This window comes from Mus musculus, chromosome 5, assembly GCF_000001635.26.
Source record: "Mus musculus strain C57BL/6J chromosome 5, GRCm38.p6 C57BL/6J".
Lineage (NCBI taxonomy): Eukaryota > Metazoa > Chordata > Mammalia > Rodentia > Muridae > Mus > Mus musculus.
The window spans coordinates 123,267,674-123,290,757 of record NC_000071.6 but is presented as its reverse complement, the minus strand read 5'-3'; the positions used below and the strand labels follow the sequence as shown (position 1 = coordinate 123,290,757).

At 46.5% G+C, this 23,084-nt stretch overlaps 1 protein-coding gene across 3 annotated transcripts in view; it reads right to left on the bottom strand.

Moving 5' to 3' along the window:
• Positions 1 to 23,084, bottom strand: part of Wdr66 (WD repeat domain 66) — a 75,760-nt gene that overhangs the window by 36,727 nt on the left and 15,949 nt on the right. For all 3 annotated transcript variants that reach the window (XM_030254542.1, NM_001370840.1, XM_030254543.1), the window contains 10 exons: positions 16,895 to 17,006; positions 16,511 to 16,591; positions 12,377 to 12,454; positions 10,773 to 10,823; positions 7,188 to 7,405; positions 4,325 to 4,519; positions 3,348 to 3,598; positions 2,993 to 3,144; positions 1,942 to 2,115; positions 692 to 876 (listed from right to left, as the gene is read on the bottom strand). In XM_030254542.1, coding sequence (XP_030110402.1) covers positions 692 to 876; positions 1,942 to 2,115; positions 2,993 to 3,144; positions 3,348 to 3,598; positions 4,325 to 4,519; positions 7,188 to 7,405; positions 10,773 to 10,823; positions 12,377 to 12,454; positions 16,511 to 16,591; positions 16,895 to 17,006 — 1,497 coding nt within the window. The remainder of the gene's footprint in view (positions 1 to 691; positions 877 to 1,941; positions 2,116 to 2,992; positions 3,145 to 3,347; positions 3,599 to 4,324; positions 4,520 to 7,187; positions 7,406 to 10,772; positions 10,824 to 12,376; positions 12,455 to 16,510; positions 16,592 to 16,894; positions 17,007 to 23,084) is intronic.

The window sequence follows — 23,084 nt, the reverse complement described above, 5'->3', positions numbered from 1 at the left end:
TAGCATAAAGAAGAGTCAGACATGGGCTGGAGTGAGGGCTCAGCAGTTAAGAGCACTGACTGCTCTTCCAGAGGTCCTGAGTTCAAATCCCAGCATCCACATGGTGGCTCACAACCATCTGTAATGAGATCTGACGCCCTCTTCTGGTGCTGTCTGAAGACAGCTACAGTGTACTTATGTATAATAAGTCTGTTTTTTTTTTTTTTTAAATCAGACATGTTTGCTGGGTGTGGGGACACACACCCGTAATCCCAGGTCATGGATCACAGAGGTCAGGACTACAGAGTGAGACTCTCTCTCAAAATAAAATCAAAACAACAACAAAAATCAAATACTTGGGCTGTTTTGTTAAAAATAGTTGGCTTGGGTTTCTTTCCTGTATGAGAAAGGTTTGGAACGCCAATGGCACCCAGTGCTCTGGATTCTGCAGAGATACATGGGCACCAAGCTCCCTGTCCCTCACCTCCCTGGTCCCTGCCTTAGAGCAAGAACCCCAGGTCGGCACCCTTCTGCAGGCATGGCCTGGCTGTGTGCTCTTGGGTGAATACACCTTGCCTTATGTTATCTGCGACTCAGTCTCTCCCTCGGAGAAGGATGCAGGATGATGCTTGATGCTATCCCAAAGCTCTTAGCAGCTGGGGACTGAGAAACGGGTGGAGCCAGCACATTGGCGGGATGCCCTGGCACTCACCTGCACATCTTCGTGGTGGCATTGAAGAGCTTCACTTTGTAGCCGCTGTTGCAGATGAGCAGGAAGAGTTCCTTGGTGAGCGGCGGGTACCAGATCATGCAGGTCGGGTAGTTGCCCTGGTCTGTCCGGTGAACGTCCAGGACATCCAGGTGGTCTTTGCAGCTCTTGACAAGATTGTACTCGATCTGAGGAGCACGTGGACACACGAGGAGCCAACTGGAGGACAAGCTTGGCTGAAAAGCTTCAAGCTCTGGGTGTCAGCCTCTAAGGGAAGTCCTCTGACTCTAGATCTGTGTGTTACCTTCACTGAACACTCATGGTAACCAGCATGGTGGGCTCAGCACCCTAAACCATCATGCCTATGGATCCCAATTCTCGGCAGTGCCGTCTGTCACGGGCACGCAGGCCATGAACAGGCGTCACAGATGTTAAGGGTAGCCTGCCTAGGGACACACGGACATGATGTGGTGGAGGAAAAACTTAAGTCTAAACCCAACCAACCCCAAACCTGAACTCTGACAATTAACTTCTGCCCGTTACCTTCGGAACTAATTCAACCTAAATCTCAGCACTTGATGGTTCCTGATTAGCAGCCTGCTCAAACCAGCCTGTTAGTACAGACAAGGCACAGGCAGGCACGGAGAAAAGAACAAGAAGAAGACTGGGTGGAAGAAAGCAGGAAGGGGGAGGGGAGGCAAGGGGGGAGGTTGCTGGTCGGTGGGGGGACAGGATGAGTGCTTCTGATTTCCTTAGTTTGATAACATCGCCTATTGCCCTACTGCTCTGCTTAGCCTTTGTCAACTTCATACAAAATAGCAGAGAGGGAACCTCCCGGAGGAATTGTCTCCATCAGATTGGCCTGAGGCAACCCCGGGGCAAGGAGGCCTGGGCTGTATGAGAAAGTAGCTGAGCAAGCCGCTATGGAAAGCAAGCCAGCAGATAGCGCTTCTCCATGCGCTCTGCTTCAGTGCCTGCCTCCAGGTTCCTGCCCTGAGTTCCTGCTTCAGCTTCCTGGAGAGATGGAGTGGCAAAAACCACCGCTCCCAGACTTGGGCCACGTGAGGTATCACCTCAGAGATGCCAATGTGGAAAAAAAGTCTGTGAGACGTCACCCTGTAATCATTTTTTCCCACGTGTTATATAGATGGGGTCTACACAAGATGCCAGGGATGGAACGAGTTGGGGGAGGGGAGGGTGGGAAGGAGGACCGTGCTGGTGATCAATCAGGCAAGCCAAGCAGAAAAGCTCACCAAGAATCTGTCTTTCCCAAGGCTCAGCAGCCTGGGCTCATTGCTGTCCAGGTGGACGCCGAACAGGAGGCTTTGGATGCTGTTTTGGTGAGAGCGAAGTCTTGCCAAATACTCCCAGACCCTTTGTCCATTTTTGACCACCACCATATAGACGGCCACAGTGAAGTTGACGTCCTAAGGGAGCAAGAGCAGAAGTCGTTCCCTTAACTTTAGGACCTAGGACTGACTCGTCTTCGTGGTCTTCAGACTCATTTGCCTTCGGGATACGTTCTCCAGACAAATCTTAGCACAGCAGAATACGTAGTGATGCCTGCCCATTCTGCAGGCTGGGAGACTAAGGCTACTGGGTCATAGATCAAGGCAGAAGGGGAGGAGGTATGACATCAGACTCACTCTCCATGTTCTTACGCAGTTCCCCATGGAAAGCAGAGAGCCCCAGTCTTTCTGCTGTTGTCCTCCCTACATTGTCTAGATACACTCAAACAGGGCAGAGTGGCAGAGAGCAGCCTGCAGGGGGTGCTGGTGTCCATGCCGGGTGCCAGGACAGCTCTGGCCCTTACCAGTACTGCGAGTACAAGCCAGAGGCCAGGCTGTATGTGAGTGGGATGCCGGGGGAGGTGGACTAATGAGGGCCTTTCTCATCACTACCGCCACCCCCCCACTGCCACATCTGACAGAAAGGCAGACCAGGGGACAGTCAGAACCATTTGTCTGAGATCACATGCCCTAGTCACAGAGGGATGGAACAGAATCCAAAACCCTGAGGAAGGACATTGAGATCAATCAATGATGAGACTTCCTTGTCAAAATGATCAGAGGGATGAAGAATGGGCTATGGAGAAGGGGTCCCAGAAACACAACAGCCGGCCAGCCCCTGGGGCTGCAGAATCCAAGTCTGAACATTCTAAGGCCCTGCTCTTGCTGCCCGCAAAAGTTCTTCTACCTCGCCAACCTTTCCCCCTCCCCTTTGGGTCACAGCTTGATTGGGACGTAACCCCACTGTCCCCAGACTCCCTGAGCCTTCGAGCACTGAACAGAGGGGGCTACTCACGGCTGTCGCCATGTAATTGGAGTCGTGTGAGAAGCAGCAGTGGGACACGCTGCTTTTGGAATATTTGAAGGGCTCCGGGCTTTCATTTTCTAAAGACATCGCATCAAGAATATAAACTGTCCCCTCGGTGAATCCAGCTCCAAGCAGGGCTCCTGAAATGACAAGTCCGAGAACGGTAAAGGAAAAGGGACTCCCTTCTTTCTGAAGGTAAGTCTGGAGCAATGAGCAGAAGGGAGACCCTCCACAGGGAAACTGGGAAGCGAGGCAGCTTGGGAAGGACACCAAGGCTCAGCTATGTGTGTGAGGCGGGGACAGTCCCTCTGGGTATCATGGAACCTGCTGAGAGTCCAAGTACCTTCGGGATTGTAGGTCAGACACTGGACTCCAAGCCCCTTCTCGAAGGTCCTGCTGAACAGATAGACCTTCTTCTCGAAGTCCCACACCTTGATCATCCCGCAGACACTCCCGACTGCGATGAGGGGTTGGTATGGGTGGCAGGAGACGGCATAGACAGCGTCCCTGGGTTCCACGAAGAGCTTCTCAAGTTTGGTGCCATCCACGGTCATGTGGTACACGGTGGCGTCAAACGTCCCAATGATAAAATTCCTGTTTGCCAAGGAGAGACCCAAGAGGATCGGCGTGTGCAGGGAATGGCCATGCCAGGCGCTCTGCTTCCGGCTGTCCGTGAACCGCCTTTGTCGTCTATAATTTGGTGACATTATTAACCCAACATCTCCAAAAATATACCACCAACATCCAACGGCCTCCATTTGCAAGTGAAAAAAAAGCCCGATCTCCCACCAGTAAATTGAGTCATTAAGTATGCAGATGGACAATTAGCTAATCTACGCATGCAAATATTCATTTGTGTATGCAAATATGGAGTTGGGTGCCCGTGTACGGCCTGTAAAGACAGCGAGGGTAATTAAGCAGACTCACAGATAATTCAGTCTTGAAATGTTATGGCTATTAATTACCACAACGCCTTTAACCTCAGCGGCTAGGACAAGCTTAGCTCTGAGAAATGAGGCTAACCCACAGCCAAGGACTCCTCCAGGCGCAGTAAGAGATGAGAACCCAGGCATAAAAGCCACCCAGCTTCCAGTTACTCCGGCTTCTAGATAGTAAAATCCTCAACAATTAATTTTTTTTTAAAAATCTAATACTAAATGCAGCCACGGAGCTGTTTCTAAGACTAACTAGGAAGGTGCGTTCCCTCAATTCTATCTCCTAGGAACAAGAGACACGCTGGTTGGTTGCACTGCACGCAAACTGAAGGGGGCACCAGTCATTTCTCAGCCGTCCAGATGACTAGATTCACTAAGGGCTCACCTGACAACGAAAAGGTCGCCTCTTAGAGTGCAGTCTGTGGGGAGGTTGGACTTCTCGGTTGGCAGGCTTGGTATGGTTTTTGAAAAGGACAGAGTCCTTATGGCGCCCAGTTTGAAGTTGCTGTACCAGTTGACCACGGAGAGGGTGTGGTCGTAGAACTTAATGTTGCCCTTAATGTCACCGGTGACAATGTAGCTGAAATAGAGAAAAACACCAGGCTGTTCCATAGTGCTCATGGCGAGATCCATCCACGGAACGTCGTCTAACTGTGGCAGACCCTGGAGCCCATGTGTTGTGACGTTCCATGCAATGCTGCCCAATGAAGCGGCCTTTACTGAAACACCATTTTACATCTCCAAGGCTAAAGAGAAGTTAAGAGATCTGCTCAAAACCCAGCAGTGGTGGCACACGCCTTTAATCCTAGCACTCGGAAGGCAGAGGCAGGCGGATCTCTGAGTTTGAGGCCAGCCTGGTCTACAGTACAGAGTGAGTTCCAGGACAGCCAGGGATAAACAAAGAAACCCAGTCCTGGGGGGGGGTCTTTTATTGTAAATATATAGCAAATACCACTTATACCTATCTGGGCTCCATGTCTACAGTACACGGGAGCCCAGTCAGCGTTGCCTAACGTAAATGGCATGTTCTTACCATGGATGGGTGACTGACTCACAGTCACTGCCATATAACGACAGGTGACCATGGAGAGCGATCCAACAGCTCTCCCACATCACCGAGGCTGGGCAGTGGGACACGGTCTGCTTTCTAGGAAGACTCTGCTGTTAGAATCATCATAAAGCCACACCCTGTCATTCACAGGCAAAGACAGCGCCGGGGCCAGCTGACAATGTGGCTTTTATTTCTAGCCCTCCAATCCATCCTAGGAGAGCTTTTTTTTTTTTTTTTTAATCTTTTTAAAAGAATTCTAATGACAGAGGGAGAAAGAGTAAATTTTCTCGGATGTCAGGCAAGCTGATTAAGTGAGATTTCTGATTAATAAGCAAGGCAGGTGGGCAGAGTAATTGGCTAGGGCTGTCTTTACTGGCCTCTGCTGGGCAGAATCAGCATTGCTCGCCCAGTGTTTGTGAAGCCCTCTAGTATGGGAGAGTGGGAAGTTAGGCCTGGTCTTCAAAGCCTCTACCCTGAAGCTAACTGAAGGTCGAGTGTAGCATCCATCTATGCTCTAAAACGTCTTCTCATGCCTCCGAGATGACGACTGTACACCTCTTTGTAAAGGCACGCGCAGATGCCATGACTGTCCAGCGCCCCTGCGGCATTGCGGGAAGTGAATGGGCTCAGCAGAGGCAGATTGTACGGTGGCTCCCGCCATAGGGCAGCTCCCAGGAATGTTTCTAACACACTAATGATGGCTGGTTTGTCTTTTTCTTTAACCTAGGGCTCCACATGTTCTGAGCAGTGTACATGAAACCCTTACAAAGTTATTGGGGTGTGGGCAGGAGTGCACAGCGTGTGCGCGGCAGGTCAAAGGATAACTCCGGGAAGTCAGTTCTCAGCTTCCTCCTTTACGTGGGTCCCAGGGACTGCGCTAGAACCCTCAGGTTTTCATGACCAGTGCTTAATTCAGACCCAAGAATTGCACATTTACAATATGAATGGTGGGGTGGTAGACCACGAGCTAAGGGAACTCTTAGGGATTCTCGGGAGCATGAGGCAGGAAGACAAGCTTAGGATCAGAACCAGCTACGTAATGAGACCTTGTCTCAAGAAGCCATGCGAAACAAACAAACAAACAAACAAACACCAAAAACTCCAATACAGAATATGTAACTGTTATTGTGCAAGCAAAATAACAAAACTATCTGAGTTCTATTTTTTTTAATTATTTTAGATTTTGAACAATGGTTATGCGCATGAGAGTTTCTGCCTACATATAGGAATGTGTGCCAATGTATGCCTGGTGCCTTCAGAAGACGGTGCTGGATCCACTAGAAATGAAGTTATAGATGATTGTAAACTACCCCGTGGATGTGAAGAACTGAACTCTGGTCTTCTGCAAGAGTAGCCTCTTGCCATGTTTTCTTAAATTTAATGTATGAAATTGGGGGGTATGAAACAGGTTTTAGTAGCACATGAGAGAAAGAGATAGCTTTTGTTTCACCAACATGGAATTTTTAAACATGATGTGTGTCCATGAGTTTTTCAAAAGTCTCGTTTAGGGGCTGGGCACAGTGATGCACACCTTTAACTCCAGCTCTGAGAAGGCAGAGGCAGATCTCTGTTGAGTTCCAGGATAGCCTGGTCTACACAGTGAATTCCAAGCTTGACAGGGCTATTCTATTAGACCCTGTCCAAACAAACAAACAAGCAAACAAACAAAACCCTCAAAATGCTCAGTTCTTCTCCTGAGAGGCAGCTAATGCCCGTGGTCAATTACAACTCTCCCCAGAAATACTCTATGCATCTAGGAATCTATAAACAAAAGGGGTTTAACAAAGAACCATGGGCACTGGGGATGCTGAGAAGAGTAGTCCTGCCCAGGGAGAACCCCTGACTGGCTATCCAGTACCGACTGCCCAGCCCAGAAAGTGTGTGCATACAAGCAGCAATGTACAGACTGTTGGGCTGTATCTATACATTTAGAAATATACTTTGCATAAGATGTAACAACAGCTACAAAAAAAAAATAGGCCATGAAATTCACAAAGGGTAAAGAGGGGTAGATGGGAGGGATTTAGAGGGAGAAAACTATGTAAATATCTCTATCTATCTATATATGTGTGTAAATATATATGTAAACACACACACACACACACACACACACACACACACACACACATATATATATATCAGAGGTCTACAATACATTTGTGATCTCACCAGGATCCTCTCTAATCAGACTCATTACCTGTCGATTGTCATGAGCACCGTGATGGCCTCCTTCTGTAAATGGACCAGTTTACGAGGCTTGATGAAAGGGAAGGCCGAGATGGCGGAGGAGGAGGTGGAAGATGGGTAGTGTATGTCCCAGACAACCAGCTTCCCTTCCTTTGTTGCCGACAGTACTTGTGGTAACTTCAAGTGAAAGACAGACTGGCTAAATTTCCCCACAAGTTTGTTGAACGTCTGTGTTTCGAAGACAGGTTATAAGTTGCAGTCAGTAATCATGATGATGCTAATAGAACCAAAACATGTATCTGTGTGGCATTTTATAGCATTATAATATAAATACAACAGGACAGAAAACAGAAATGGCTGAAAACCCACAGGTGGACTGCTCCTGAGTCGAGTGAGGGCCATGTGCTATGCTCAGTTACACTGCTTAGATTATTTATTTATTTTGTTTTTCGAGACAGGGTTTCTCTGTATAGATCTGGCTGTCCTGGAACTCACTCTGTAGACCAGGCTGGCCTCGAACTCATTTTGTGTGCATTGGTGTTTTGCCTGCATGTAAGTCTGTGTGGGGCTGTGAGTTACAGTTTTGAGCTTCTATGTGGGTGCTGGGAATCGAACCCAGGTCCTCTGGAAAGGCAGCCAGTGATCTTAACCAACAACTCACCACCAAAAGACTGTCTAATTACTACTTATACCTGTCCAGCTTCTCTCCTAGAGTCTTTTAAACCCTTAGTCTGACATAAGTAGAAGTGTGCTCTAGGTGAAAAGCATAAAATAATTACCCTGATGTCCTTTGACAGTAAGGTATTGTCCCATCAGAAGAAATTGTTTCAGTCCTTAACATAAGAATGCTATGGTAAACCGGGCAGTGGTGGCACTCGCATGCCTTTAATCCAAGCACTTGGGAGGCAGAGGCAGGTGGATTTCTGAGTTCGAGGCCAGCCTGGTCTACAGAGTGAGTTCCAGGACAGCCAGGGCTACACAGAGAAACCCTGTCTCGAAAAAAACAAGTAAAAAGAAGAAAGAAGAAAGAAGAAAGAAGAAAGAAGAAAGAAGAAAGAAGAAAGAAGAAAGAAGAAGAAGAAGAAGAAGAAGAAGAAGAAGAAGAAGAAAAGAGAAAAAAGAAAAGAAGAGAAGAGAAGAGAAGAGAAGAGAAGAGAAGAGAAGAGAAGAGAAGAGAAGAGAAGAGAAAAGAAGACCCTAGGTTTGTGTCTTGGGGTTTCTATATAAGACACCATTTCCAAAAGCAACTTGAGGAGGTTTATTCCACTTATACTTCCACATCACAGTCTGTCACTGAAGGAAGGCAGGGTAGGAACCTGGAGGCAGGGCTGAAGCAGAATCCATGGGCTTGCCGCTCAATGGCTTGCTTGTCCCGGAGTGCTCAGCCTACTTTCTTTTTCCTTCTTTTCTCTTTCTTTTCTTTTTCTCTTTTCTCTTTTTTTCTTTTCTTTTCTTTTCTTTTCTTTTCTTTTCTTTTCTCTTCTTTTCTTTTTTTGTTTTGTCATTTGAAACAGGGTTTCTCTGTGTAGCTTGGGCGGTCCCGTAATTCACTCTGTAGAACAGATTAGCCTCAAACTCACAAGTGTTCTGCCTGTCTCTGCCTCCCCAGTGCTGGGATTAAAGGATTGCCAATACCTGGCACCCGGGATGGCATCACCTGAAATTAGGCTGGGTCCTCCAGCACCAATCACTAATGAAGAAGTGATGGCTGGATCTCACGGAGGCATTTTCTTAATTGAGGCTCCCTCCTCTATGGCAAACTGACATTAAAAAAAAAAAAAAAAAAAAAAAAAAAAAAAGCCAGCAGTTTGTCTCTGAACTTGAACACAGAAGGTTCCAGACGCTTTTGTCAAACAAGATCGTCATGTTCATCTCAGGGCAGGCATGTGTCCATGCAAGGCTTTTTTTTTTTTTTTTTTTTTTTTTTTTTTGTCGTTTCAAACTGTAATCAGCGTCTGTTGTTGGCAGACTGTGCTTCTGTGAGTTCTCCTACCTGCCTTCTGTAACCTGAGAATCAAGCCAGCTCTGCCCCAGTCATCTGTGGACACATGGGTGTGCAGACTGGCAAAAACTCCACAGGAACCCCTCTGCCCTGAGATTGGACAAGATGATACCTTGCTGTTCTATTTCAGCTCACACTGTGAGCAAATGTCCTTTCCTGGCCTTGTCAGTGTGTTTTGCTGGTGATGTTGGTACTTTAACTTAGCGCTTCCCTGGAAGACAGTGCTGTCTGGTTTTACAGCACCTGCCTTGCGAAGGAAACATTGTATCTTATGGTCTGTGCAGGATACAGTTTGCTGTGAGTAACTCGCTAATGAAATTAAATGTGCAACTCAAAGTGCTTGCCTAAGTCATTCCGGACCCCAGGGTTCCCATCAGAGAAAGGAAGTAAACCAAAGGCTCTCTCTCCCCCCTCCCCTACCTTCCTCCCCCCCCAGCCCCGCCCAGATTTCCTATATACCAGCTGTGAATTTGAACACCTGAAACTCATGATCATTTGTTCTGGGAATCACCATCATATCTACTTTATGAGTTGCTGGGGATTGAACCCAGGGCTTTTTGTGTATGGTCAGCAAGCATTATATTAACTGAGGTACAACCTCAGACCTCAGCATATTTTTCATTTAGTTTTGTTTGAGCCACTGTGCAGTCCTGGATGGCCTGGAACTCATTCTGTTCTGGCTGGCCTTGAACACAAAGATCCAGCTGCCTCTGTCTCCCCAAGTGCTGGGATTAAAGGTGTGTGCCATCATACCAGGCCCTCAGTGTTAACGTCTAAACATAGCTTTGAAGCAGGAGTCCACATCAAATATGGCGGAACCGTACAGGAGCCAACCTCTGTATTCCCTTCAGGAAGTGGTGGTTCACCGTTTCCTTAGTCACTATTGGCAGAGACACTGTAAGGTGTGACCGCCAGGAGTCATAACCACTGACTGTATTTCGCACATTCTCTTTTGGAAAAGAAGTGCAGACAGACACAGTAAGCTTTCCTAAGAAGTGTTTGTTTATTTGGCTGGTTGGTCCTGGCAATTGAGCCCAGGAGAAACCATCTTTCCTTGTGTCCTTTCATTGCCTCTTTTTTCATTTCCTCTTTTTTTTTTTCATGTGGGCTCTCTGTTGAACTTAATTCTTAATTCTTTGTCAACACACACACACATTACAAAATCTGTATTTTCTCATACTAATCATATCTTTTTTGGATTTGTTTATTTAGTTGTTCTTTTGTTGTTATTGTTTTGTTTTGTTTTCCAAGACAGGATCTCTCTGTGTAGCCCTGGCTGTCCTGAAACTCACTCTGTAGACCAGGCTGGCCTTGATCTCAGAAATCCACCTGCCTCTGCCTCCCAAGTGCTGGGATTAAAAGCGTGTACCACCAGCTCTGACTGTGAATCTTTTCCATAACGTTTTATTTTATTTTTACAATGCTTGTTATTTTTAACAGACAATTCATTATGGTTAAAGGATCTAAGCAAAAATGTTCAAATTCTTTCCCAACGGCTTCACATTAAGATATAGCCCACACCCACTAAGTCTACACATCCATATTCTCCCTTCCCGGTATCTGACATGTGAAAACACAACAGGAAATACTCACTTTCTCTGTTAAAACCGGGGCACTGTGAGCAAGTATACCCTTGTCTTCAAACTGAAAAGCACAGAAAGAGACGTTACTATTTAAAGACCGAGCCGCTGAAAGAAGCACTATGCGCTAGCTAAACCAGAGCGAATGCGCCCAAATGGGGTCGGAGGGTTCCAATTCCTATAAGAAGAAAGCCGGTCGCCCCACCCCCACCCCCACCCCGGGGGGATCGCTAAAAGTGTCTGAAAAAAACCACAAATCTGTTCAAAAGCCAGGCTTGCCTGTGCCTCGGTGTGGTGGGTGGCTACTGCAAATCTGAGTGCCACACTAATGAGACTTTAAAAGGCAAAAATAAACACTCAAAGCATAAATACCATCGATGGGCACCTTTCAACAAGTCTTTTTTTTTTTTTTTAAAGGTATTGCAATGAACATAAAATCAGCCATTAAGCACATGATGGGTGTCCACATGGGTGTGGTGTTCACAGAGCTGCATAGTGGCTATCTCCAGCCTCCCAACCTCAGTGCCAGGGGGACCTGTAGCCACTCTCGTCCCCTCCTATGCTCAGCCTCTGACAGCCAGTGTTCCAACAGGCTGCACTGACTGGACTTAGTGGGTTAGCAACATAAATAGATAGGTAAATAAATAAATAAAGGGGCTGGTAAAATGGCTCAGTGGTTAAGAGCGCCGACTGCTCTTCCAAAGGTCCTGAGTTCAAATCCCAGCAACCACATGGTGGCTCACAACCATCTGTAACAAGATCTGATACCCTCTCTTCTGGAGTGTCTGAAGACAGCTACAGTGTACTTAAATATAATAAATAAATAAAATCTTTAAAAATAAATAAATAAATAAATAAATAAATAAATAAATAAAGGAAAGGTGAGTGGGATGGCGCACATCTTTAGCCCCAGCACTCTGGAGGCAGAGGCAGGCAGATCTCTAGACCAGGACAGCCTGGTCTACACAGGGAGTTTCAGGACAGTCAGGGTTACAGACATTCAAAAAAACAAACAAACAAAAAAGCCACAAAACTAAAAATAGATGGATAGATGGATGGGCAGACAGACAGAAGAACTAAAGGACATGAGATGGGATGGAGGGAAGTTGTAGGGGGAGTAGATAGAGAGGTTGTTGGTTGATGACAGAAGTGGGAGGGGAGAGGAGGGGGAGGTGGGGCACCTGTGGTCAAGATGCATCGTTTGCATGTATGAAAATGTCAAATAATAGACTATTTTCTACCTTAAAAAAATTCCTTTCTGAAATTTGAAATAGAGTCCAAGGTGTAAAAAAATAAAGAAAGAAATAAAGAAAAACAAACCCAACCCCACCTTTATACCTATCAAATATAGACAAATAAATATCTGCCTCATTACCTCAAAAAATTAAATGAGATTTAATTATCTGCCTCTAATTTAATATGCTAATTTCCAACATGACTAAGATAAATAGCATAATTAAGTCAAAATGTTTAGATATATGCTCATTGTGTCCTAAAGAGGTACACTATGACTGTACCACAGAGCATCTGTATTCCACACCTCAGCGGGTGTCTCCATCCACACTTTGAGGCGCGGGCCTCAAAGTAGATAGCCTGAGTCTTTCTGCCTCGACTTACCCAGCAGTAGTAGATGGCCTGAGTCTTGCTGTTGCTCACCAACTCTTTGTTGTTGGCTGGGTTGAAGACGAGGTTATCCTGAGGTGGCAGAAGACAGGAACATGTATTTTTAAAAAACAAAACAAACAAACAAACAAAAACAAACAAACAAACCTGTTTCTCAGGGCTTCAGCTGAGTGTCACAATTAAATAATAATTTTAGTTAAAAACAAAAAAACAAAAACAAAAAAACAAAAAACAAGGGCTAGAGAGATGGCTCAGTGGTTAAGAGCACTGACTGCTCTTCCAGAGGTCCTGAGTTCAAATCCCAGCAACCACATGGTGGCTCACAACCATCTGTAATGGGATCCGATGCCCTCTTCTGGGGTCTGATGTCAGCAACAATGTACTCATGTATATAAAATAAATAAATAGATCTTTAAAAAAATACACAGAGTAGGGATACATATAAAACACAAAAGACTTGGAACCTGGCAAACATGAGAATAGCATTTAAATATTGGCTGTAAAGTAAACAGTGCGAGATGCGTCCATGTTATAAGTTTTATTTTATTTATTTATTACAACTCATCATCTATAACAAGCAAAAATAAACTATATTTGCTATTTTTAGTCCGTTGATCATTTTTATTCTCTTGGGCAATGAACCCAGATTGCCACACAAGCTGAGCATGTGCTCTGCCCTTGAGCGCTAATAATCTTTATTCTGTGGTCTTTTAGACAAAAGCCAGCGAAGGCACATTTCTGAAGCTAGCTGACAGGGACATGGGAGATCTTGGAACAAACGTGAGGCTTTGGAAGGGAAGTCTGACTCCTGCCAAGACAGTGAATGGCGTGAGTGAGCGGTTGGCGCCCTTCCCAAAAAAAAAAAAAAAAAAAAAAAAATCAACTGTGCAGAAGCTGATGTGTGAGGGGAACGTTAAATGTAGAAACTAAACAACAACTGAGACAGAAACTCCTGGGGGGATGGGAAGAGGCCTTGCACAAGATGAGGCAGAGGCAAACTCTTTCTTCTCCCTGACTCCCAGTGCCCACTAACAGTGGATAATAAATAAGCAGTTAACCTAACCCAAGTACCACCAGCCAAAAAGGAGAAGCTTAAAAAAATAAAAATAAAAATCCGTGACCAGTGCCACAGTAAGCTGAGTGAAAGAAGCTGGGTGGGCAAGATGGCGGAGCGGGTGAAGATGCCCAATGCTCGCCATGCATGAGAGAATTGACTCTGAGGAGCTGTGTTCTGCTTCCCACACATATGACGCCCCCCGCCCCCCAGCACCCAGGCACACAGTAACAATTCGTATGAAAATTAAATATTAAAAAAAAAAAGTAGCCAAAACTTTCCTGGGGTGAGGAGCTGGAGAGAGAGAGAGAGAGAGAGAGAGAGAGAGAGAGAGAGAGAGAGAGATTTTCAAAATAAAGGAAAGGGGTACTGAGACCTCTTCTAGAAAGCTTTAATTAGCTTTTGCATTAGCTGTGTGAGTGCAAGTCTTCACATGGAGGTCAGAAGACAAGCTTCAGAGTCCTCTCTGTGGGGGTTGGACTCAGGCTATCAGGATGTGTGTGTGTGTGTGTGTGTGTGTGTGTGTGTGTGTGTGTGGTAACTGCTTTTACTCACTGAGCCATCTTACTGTCTCCCTTCTCGGAAGTTTTATGTGAAGAAGGCAAGAGCTAGAAGGAGATATAGGAGCTCGTCAGAAACAGTGCTGTGGGGATCTGTCCTGTACTGTAAGTTCAGGGTTAAGGAGGCAGAGTGGATGGCTGCAGGTGAAGTTAACGGAGGTGGTCTAGTGAGCTCGCCCTCCGTGGGGAGGTTGGGGATGGGGGTGGAGAGAGAGAGAGAGAAACATGGTGGGGCTGGAGGCAGATCAGTGGGAACAGGCTAATGTTTGCCCCAGATAGCCTACCCCTGTTCTCTCAATGACCTATGCATGAGCAATGTTGTCAGCCATCAGCCAGATTAACCGCTATAAGAAGGGAAGGGCTGTGTGTAGAAATGTCTCGCCTGAGATCTCCCTTGTGGAATGTATCAACCGCTGTTGCTCACGTAAGGGAGGGGGACTTAGAACCGCAGGCTGGTTAAGCTGGAGAACCAAACTTGTCATTTTATTTCATTGTGATCAATTTAAATTTAAATAGTCGTGCAATCGGCAAAGTTGCAGGACACAAAACTGCGCGGCTGGATCCAGCTGTGTTTCTATACAGCGGCCAGTGAACAAGCTGAAAAGGAGAATTAGGGAAACATCCCACTCTCAAAAGCATCAGAAAGAAGAAGAAAAAAAAGATGCAGGAATAAATTTAACTCTGGAAGCGAAAAGATGTGTGCACTGGAAATAATAAAACACTGCTCAAAAAAAGAACTGAAGATGGTATAAAAAACAAAACAAGACAAAACAGCAAGACACCTGGTGCTCTGAGGTTGTAAAACAATATAATTAAAGAAGACAATAGTTCAGAAGGGGTCTGCAGAGTCAGTTGGGGGTGGGGGGGGAGGAGAGTCCTAAAGGCATTTTGCACAGCAAAGTTAAAAAGACACACACACACACACACACACACACACACACACACAAAAACCTGGCACCAACTGCGGTGGCTGCACACGCCCATGACCCCTGTACTTGGGAGGCCAAGACAATGCTGCATTCAGGTTCACCTGGCTATGTATCCAGGGCCCATCTGAGAAATGCTGAGCCTGGGTCTGATGTCCTAGTTTGCTTTCCACTGCTATAATCAAATACTGACCAAGAGCAAGCGGGAGAGGAAAGGGTTTTGTTTGGCTTACAGGGAACAGTCCATCACTGCAGAAAGCCAGGGCAGGGACACAAGGCAAGAAAGAACCAGAGACTAGTGGGGACTGCTGCTCAATGGCTTGTTCTTCATGGCTTGCTTAGCTCGCTCTCTTATACGGCCCAGGGACACCTGTCCAGGGGTGGCACTGCCCACAGTGGGAGAAGGCCTTCCCTATTAACTAGCAAACAAAACAAAACAAAACAAAACAAAAACATCTTGCATACCTCCAGGCTGAAGTGATGGAGCAATTCCTCCATTGAGAGTCCCTGTTCCCAGGTATGTCTAAGTTAACAAAGGCCAGCCAACACACCGTGGGAGGTGGCTCTGTGGTTAAAGGCCCTCATGGTACAAGGCTGAGGACAAGAGCGGGCTATCTCCAGAACCTCTGTAAACACTGGGATGGGCACTGTGATTTTCCTATAATTCCAGTCTCTGGAGGCAGAGACTGGGAGATGCCCAGGTAAGCTGGCTAAGAAGATTAAATCAGTTGGCTCTGGGTTTGATTCAGAGACCTTGCCCCAGTAAGTGAGGTAGAAAGAAGAGCAGTGGAAGATAATTCCAGACATAAACCCTTGAGGCTTCCTCACATACATGCCCACATATGCACGTGCACACGGGCGCACGCGCACGCGCACACATAGCCTAAATAGTCACATACGCCTGGCTGTTGGATCAGTGCAAACTTTGTAAGCAGAGGCATTTATTTTTCTGGGTGATTGGCAGGATCTCAGAGGTGGGCATCTGAGAGCATCAGGACCTGCGTCTTGCTGAGTCTAATTACCCAACCCTCCGAGTCTCGGGCCCCCATGACTCGGGTACCATAGTGCCAGGCATAGACCAGTCCTTTCTATACTTCCTGTTAAAAGAGTCTGAAAACACAAGACAAAGAGCAGTAACACGGGGTGCAGAGAGGCCTAATGCTAGCATTCATGGTGTCTTAGGTAAACCTCCTCACGCAAGCTCACTGCGAGGTTAGAAGCAGCCGAGAGCATGCTTCTGGAATAAGAAACGCTACGCTTGGCAGGGTGACTTTGGATAGAATATTTAATAATTAATAGCAGTAGTCCACGGATATTAATAACTCTGCACCTGCATGTTTGTGTGGATTATGGGAGCTAATATAAGTGGAGAATCGAGTGGAATCTAGGACGAAGTGAGGGTGTCAAACACATTAGCTGTTATTAGGAAGGATAAAATGAGGTCTGGGCTAGGGAGTGTTGTTCAAAGGCTCTTCTGCACAATGGCAAACCCTGCATGAGACCAGTGAACCCCCATGAGGCAGCCTCGGTGTAAGCACGGCTAGTGTTCACAGGCTGGAACTCGGCTTACCTGGTGAGCGCGGCTTACCTGAAAACCATACTCCTTGGGAAGCTCAAGTGTGCATGCGGGCGTCTCCACTGCCAAAGTCCACTTCCAGATGCAAACTTTCTGAGAGAGAGAGAGAGAGAGAGAGAGAGAGAACACAACAGGGGACATAAGAGGCCCCTGGGGAGAAGCCTAAGGAAATCTTGAGGCCTCAGGTAACAAAGCAAAGGCCTAGAGTCAAGCCCTAAGCATGGGACCCAAGCCAATACTGTGATGTCTGCTCATCCAAGAAAACACACACACACACACACACACACACACACACACACACACACACGCGCACGCCAGGTAGCCTGTACAGAGATGGCTGCTAAGACACCTGGCGCATTGACCAGCTCAAAGAGACCTACCCAAAGGGCCCTTTACCTGGGTTGCAGAATCTGAGATGGTGGCCAGAAACTTGGAGTCACGGGTGATGGCTATTGACCTCATGCCATTACCTTCTGGACAGCTGTCAAATATGGTGTGCACGGGGATTCTGAAAAAAAAAAAAAAACGGACAGAGAGGGGCGGTCCTTGCAGAGGGATGCCTGGCTTCCCAGGGAGGCTGAACCCAGCCAAACCTACCGAATGATCTGTCTGTGCAACGGAATATTTATGTCCCATTAACATTTGTATCCAAATAACTTATTCTTTTTAGAATGTTTTGTTTTAAAGGTGTGTGTGTGTGTGTGTGTGTGTATGTGCACACAGATAGATGCACATGCACATGGGTGGCCTGTGGAGGCCAGAAGAGGGCACTGGATCCCGATCCCATGAAGCTAGGGTTACAAGCAGGTGAACAACCAGACATGGACACTAAGAACTGAACTCAGTAAGAATATATAACAAGCAAGCCTCTTATCTGCTAAATTATCTCTCCAGCTGCTACACACACACACACACACACACACACACACACACACACACACACACACTCTTTTGTTAAACAAGGTCTTGCTCTGTAGCCTAGGCTGGCCTCAACATTGGGATCCTCCTGAGTGCTGGAGTTAGAGCTATGAGCAAGTAGGCATGGAGGAATTAATTCATTCTTACGCATTAATAATACATGAGCAAACCGTCATTATTATTCATTCTTCTGCAAAGAGGGGAGATGCTGTGACACATGCCACAGCACAGACACACCCCGAGAATGTGGCAGACACAAGAGCTCACATATGTGGGCCCACAGATAGGAAATGCACAGACTCCGGGAGCAGAGAACAGACTGGTGACTGCCAGGGGGAGGAGAAAGGGGGAGGGGGAGGGGGTCGTCACTGCTCCCTGGGGATCATTAAACTGTTTTGCAACAAGGTAAAGGTGATGGTCATGTAACACTGTACTAAATGCCAACCCTCACCGTGTACCTTTGCATGCCCAGTTTTACGTCATTATGTGAATTTTATCTCGATAACAGCGGGCAGGCCTACCTCGGAACAGGAGGATAGGTGTGCTGTCTTCATGAGCACTCTGGTAGCTCATTCATTTGTTCCTGGGGCTGACTCTGAGGCGGGACACTTTGCCGGACGTGATGGATACTGTAAGGTTCCAACCTTCAACATCCACTAAGGCTTGGCTATGATCAATTTGGGGGAAGCGATTGAATTCAGAAGGCTTTAAGCTTATCGATGGATTGAGCCCTGGATCCATTCATAATAGGACAGCATTACTGGGTGGAGGTATGAACTAGAACATGGGGTTGGGGAGACGGCTCAGGGGTTAAAGCACTTGCCTTGCAAGCAGGAGGGCAAGAGTTTGGACCCCCAGACGGTGCACATAAATGCTGGGTGGGTATAGTGGCCCCCTGTTAATCCAGTGTTTGGAAAGAGACAGGGATCTTTAGAGCAAGCTGAGCAGCTAGGCTAGCCATATTAGCAAACTCTGGGTTCAAATGGCAGACCCTGTTTCAGTGAGTCAGGTAGAGATGGCTTCCTCAAGTCAACCTCTGGCCACACACACATGCACACACCTGCACACATACCACACACACACACACACACACTCATATATGGGGGTGGGGGAACACTAGGAAGTGTAGCCTCACTGGGGTCACGGTCCTGGAGAGATGGCTTGCCTCAGCCCCTTCCTGTGAGCTTCCTGGCTTGTGGGAGATTTGCTACTTTGCTCCTGTGAGCCTACCATGACTTCTGGCCATGATGCTCTGCCTCCTAACAGGCTCAGGGGAAAGGGTGCTGGCTGCCAAATCTGACCAGCCAAGCTTGATCCCAGGAACTTCTATGGCGAGAGGAGAAACCTGACACCCACAATTGTCCTCTGGCCTCTACACTTGACTCATGACACACATGTGCCTCCCTAATAAATGGATATTATACAAATAAATGTATTAAAAAGTAGTTTTTGGGCTGGTGAGATGGCTCAGCAGTTAAGAGCACTGACTTCCAGAGGTCATGAGTTCAAATCCCAGCAACTACATGGTGGCTCACAACCACCCATAATGAGACACAAATTTAAAAAACCTTTGGGCTGGAGCGAGCTAGAGAAGAAGGCAAAAAAAAAAAAAAAGCAATTGTTGGTAGAGAGGGGACTGAAACATTTATCTTTAATTATTTTGTTTTATTTTTACGTGTATGGCTGTTTTGCCTCTATGTACATCTGCACACCACATGTGAATGTGACACCCTTAGAGGCCAAAAGAGGGCGCTGGATCCCCTAAAACTATAGTTATGGACAGTTCAGACAGTTTGAGTCGCCAAAAGGGTGTTGGGGATTGAACCTGGGTCCTCTGGAAGAGCAGGGCTCGTACCCACTGAGCCATCCCTCCAGCCACCAATTAAAACGTTTTCTAAAGAATGGGGTTTGATATGAGTAAGTGACCAAACCAGGTGAAAAAAAAAAAAATCTAAAGCAAACAGGCAAACACTGGCTCCTCCCACCTGTGGGTACATGCGATCATTCAGACACTTAAAGCTCAGAACAGACTCCCAACTATACACAATGATTCTGTTTTGGAGACTCGATTCCCTGTTTTTACGTATGTTAGCCTATTCTGTGGCACTGCTGAGACTCCCCAACAGTGCAGTTCATTCAAAGCCTTGACACATGCAGAATTCAACCAGATGCCGCTGTAAACACCACTGGGAGCCCGTGAACGCAGGCGGCCGTAGGAGTTAGGCATGTGGGGTTGGGAGGTCACTGGGAACCAGGGTCAAGTGGCAGCGACACTGTGGGCTGTGTGAAGCCCCCATTGCAGAGACTGTGAAAGGTCCTCTGTGTGTGGCAGCAATGGAACGAGTCTGTTCCAGCTGAAGGACACTGGGTCTCTGTCATTTGAGAAGCTTCGGCTAGCTAAACTGCAGCCCCAAACGTTCTCTGGCAGGGCAGGGCAGCCGTTCATCGTTGGGATGGCAACACCGAGTTCACGGAGGGAGAGTGGATCTCGGCCCTGGAGAGGACGTCCCTGAGGGAAACTGACTCGTGGAGAAGATTATGAGAAAAGTCTATCACCAGAAGGGGGTTCGTCAGCTCTGCCCACTCTGTGGACAGTTGCCGTCATGGCCAGACCCAAGATGAACAGAGTGGTGCTCTCTGTTTGACATGGGCTCCCAGACAGAGTGTCACTATGTCACCCAGCTTGGTGCTTGGTGTGCACTCTAGGATAGCCCTCCTTAGCGCTTATAGCCCATAAAATATTACTCAGAGGCTGTTCTGCTCTTAGTGACAAAAGCAACAAAGAGAAAAAAAATTTTTTTCCCCTTAAGGTTTTATTCAATTTAAAAATCTTACTCAGGGTTAGGGATATAGTTCAGAGATGGAACACCTACTAAGCATGAGCAAGATCCCACACTGGCTCGCAACTACTGTAGCCATAAGGAGAGCGAAAGATTAGCTGGGTATGGGGGCAAACATCTGTAACTCCAGCAGCTGGAGGCTGAGACAGGAAGATTGTGTTAGGCTAGTCTGGGCTTCACAGTGGATTCCAGGTCACCCTAGGCTGTCTAGGAGGCCACTGTGTCAAATTAATCCTACTCTTTTTACAAATTTAGTATATTTCTGCAGTCAGATTTGATGAGGTTTGGATTGGTGTATGTCTGCCCAAATCTGGCTATAACCTCTAAAAAAAAAAATTAACCTGGATATAGAAACGTGATATATTCAGTTTTATGTTGAACTTTTTTTGTGGTCTAATTAAGAAACACATTTCTCACCAATACTTAAGTAATTCCTATAAATTCAATAAATTAATCCATAAATATGGTAAACCCTAAGCTTTCTTAAGTATTTTTAACACTGTTTATGAAGCTAAAGTGATTTCTATTGAAAATTGGAAGTCTAAATCAGCCACACATTTTAAATTAGAATCACAAATCTAATCTGCTTGAGGCCCCGATATGTCAAATTCTTTAAACTTGGGCTGGAGAGATGGCTCAGTGGTTAAGAGCACTGACCTCTCTTCCAGAGGTCCTGAGTTCAATTCCCAGCAACCACATGGTGGCTCACAACCATCTGATGCCCTCTTCTGGCGTGTCTGAAGACAGTGACAGTATACTCACATACATAAAATAATTCTTTTTTAAAAATTCTTTTAGCCAGGCGTGGTGGTATACACCTTTAATCCCAGCACTTGGGAGGCAGAGGCAGGCGAATTTCTGAGTTCGAGGCCAGCCTGGTCTACAAAGTGAGTTCCAGGACAGCCAGGGCTATACAGAGAAACTCTGTCTTGGAAAAAAAATTATTTTAAACTTTATCTAGTCCTACAACTGCACACAAGTTTTCTGGGATCATACACATGCCAATCCTACAGATCTGATGGACTTGTCTCATGTGCCTTCAACTCAAAACCTCTCCAGGGCCGAGATCCACTCTCCCTCTGTGAACTCCGTGCTGCTATCCCAACGACGAGCACCACACCGCTGGCTGCCCTGCCAGTGAAGGTTTGGGGCTGCGGTTTAGCTAGCTGAAACTTCTCAAATGACAGAGACCCAGTGTCCTTCAGCTGGAACAGATTCGTTCCATTGCCTCGACACACAGAGGACCTTTCATAGTCTCTGCAATGGGGGGTCCATGGCCAGAAAATATGGGACGCCACACAGCCCACGGGGACCTCAGGCCTGAAGGTGGGGACAGTTCCCTCTCCGAGAAAAAGCCTTTCTGGCTCTGACGCGGCAGCGTCTGTGTTCCCTGCAACCCAGGCTGTTGGGTCAACAACAGCCTCCAGAGGAGAGCTACAAAATCGGATTTATGCTTGGCAAATGATTGGACCAAATAGCGTGCGGGGGAAAAAAACCACTCGCTGAAGGCCCCCTGCATGTGTTCAAATCAGTAGCAGATGTTTTAGAAGGAAGCGCACCAGACTGATTATCACTGGAAAAAGCAGCGGCTAGAACCAGCGGTGGTGGCCAGCACACGCTTCCGTTTTCAGCTTAAATAATTCTTTTTTTTTTTTCATTAAAATTGTGACAAATGTCTTCAGCTGCTAGTCATATTTCATTCCTTTTGGGCCGATGGTCAATGGAATTTGAAAGAAAGCCCGGGGCTGGTGAGATGGCTCAGTAGTTGAAAGGACAGCTTGCCCTTGGAGAGGACCTGGGTTTGGTTCCCAGCACCCACGTGGCAGCTCACAAACATTTGTAACTCCAGGGGATCTGACGCCCTCTTCTGGCCTTCTCAGGCACTGCATGCATGTGGTACACAGGCTTACATTCAGACCAGTCACCTGTCCACACAAAATAAATAAATAAAAATAAAACGCTAAAAAAGAGAGAAACCCCAACATTCACACTCACTACCTCAAAGGAGTAGAAAGTACTGGATTCTTCTGGAATGTAAACGTGGTTCTGGATTTTTCATTTTCTTTTCTTTTCTTTTTTTAAAAGATTTATTTATTTTACATATGTGAGTACACTGTTGTTGTCTTCAGACACAGCAGAAGAGGGCATCAGAACCCATGACAGATGGTTGTGAGCCACCATGTGGTTGTTGGGAATTGAACTCAGGATCTTTGGAAGAGCAGTCATAGCTTTTAACCGCTGAGCCATCTCTCCAGCCCCTGGAGTTTTCAATACACAGTATGTTGAATTTATAAACCAGCACAGTTTTTTTGTTTGTTTGTTTGTTTGGTTGGTTGGTTTGGTTTGGCTTGGTTTGATTTGGTTTGGTTTGGTTTCTCGAGACAGGGTTTCTCTGTGTAGCCCTGGCTGTCCTGGAACTCACTCTGTAGACCTGGCTGGCCTTGAACTCAGAAATCTGTCTGCCTCTGCCTCCCAAGTGCTGGGATTAAAGGTGTGCGCCATCACTGCCAGGCCCAAAAAGTGAAGTCTTGGGATGAGAGAAAAATTAGCTCCCCGTCCTGTTTCATGATTCGGGGTCCTCTGCCTACGCTACACTCCGTCCTTCAGCAGAAATTGCATTCTTCTGGTCTTCTACTTTACCTAAATTTTACCTGTTTACATACATAAAGAATACATTACAGGGGCTGGAAAGGTGGCTTAGCAGTTAAGAGCACTGACTGCTCTTCCAGAGGTTCTGAGTTCAAATCCCAGCAACCACATGGTGGCTCACAACCATCTGTAATGATATCTGACGCCCTCTTCTGGTGTGTCTGAAGACAATGATAGTG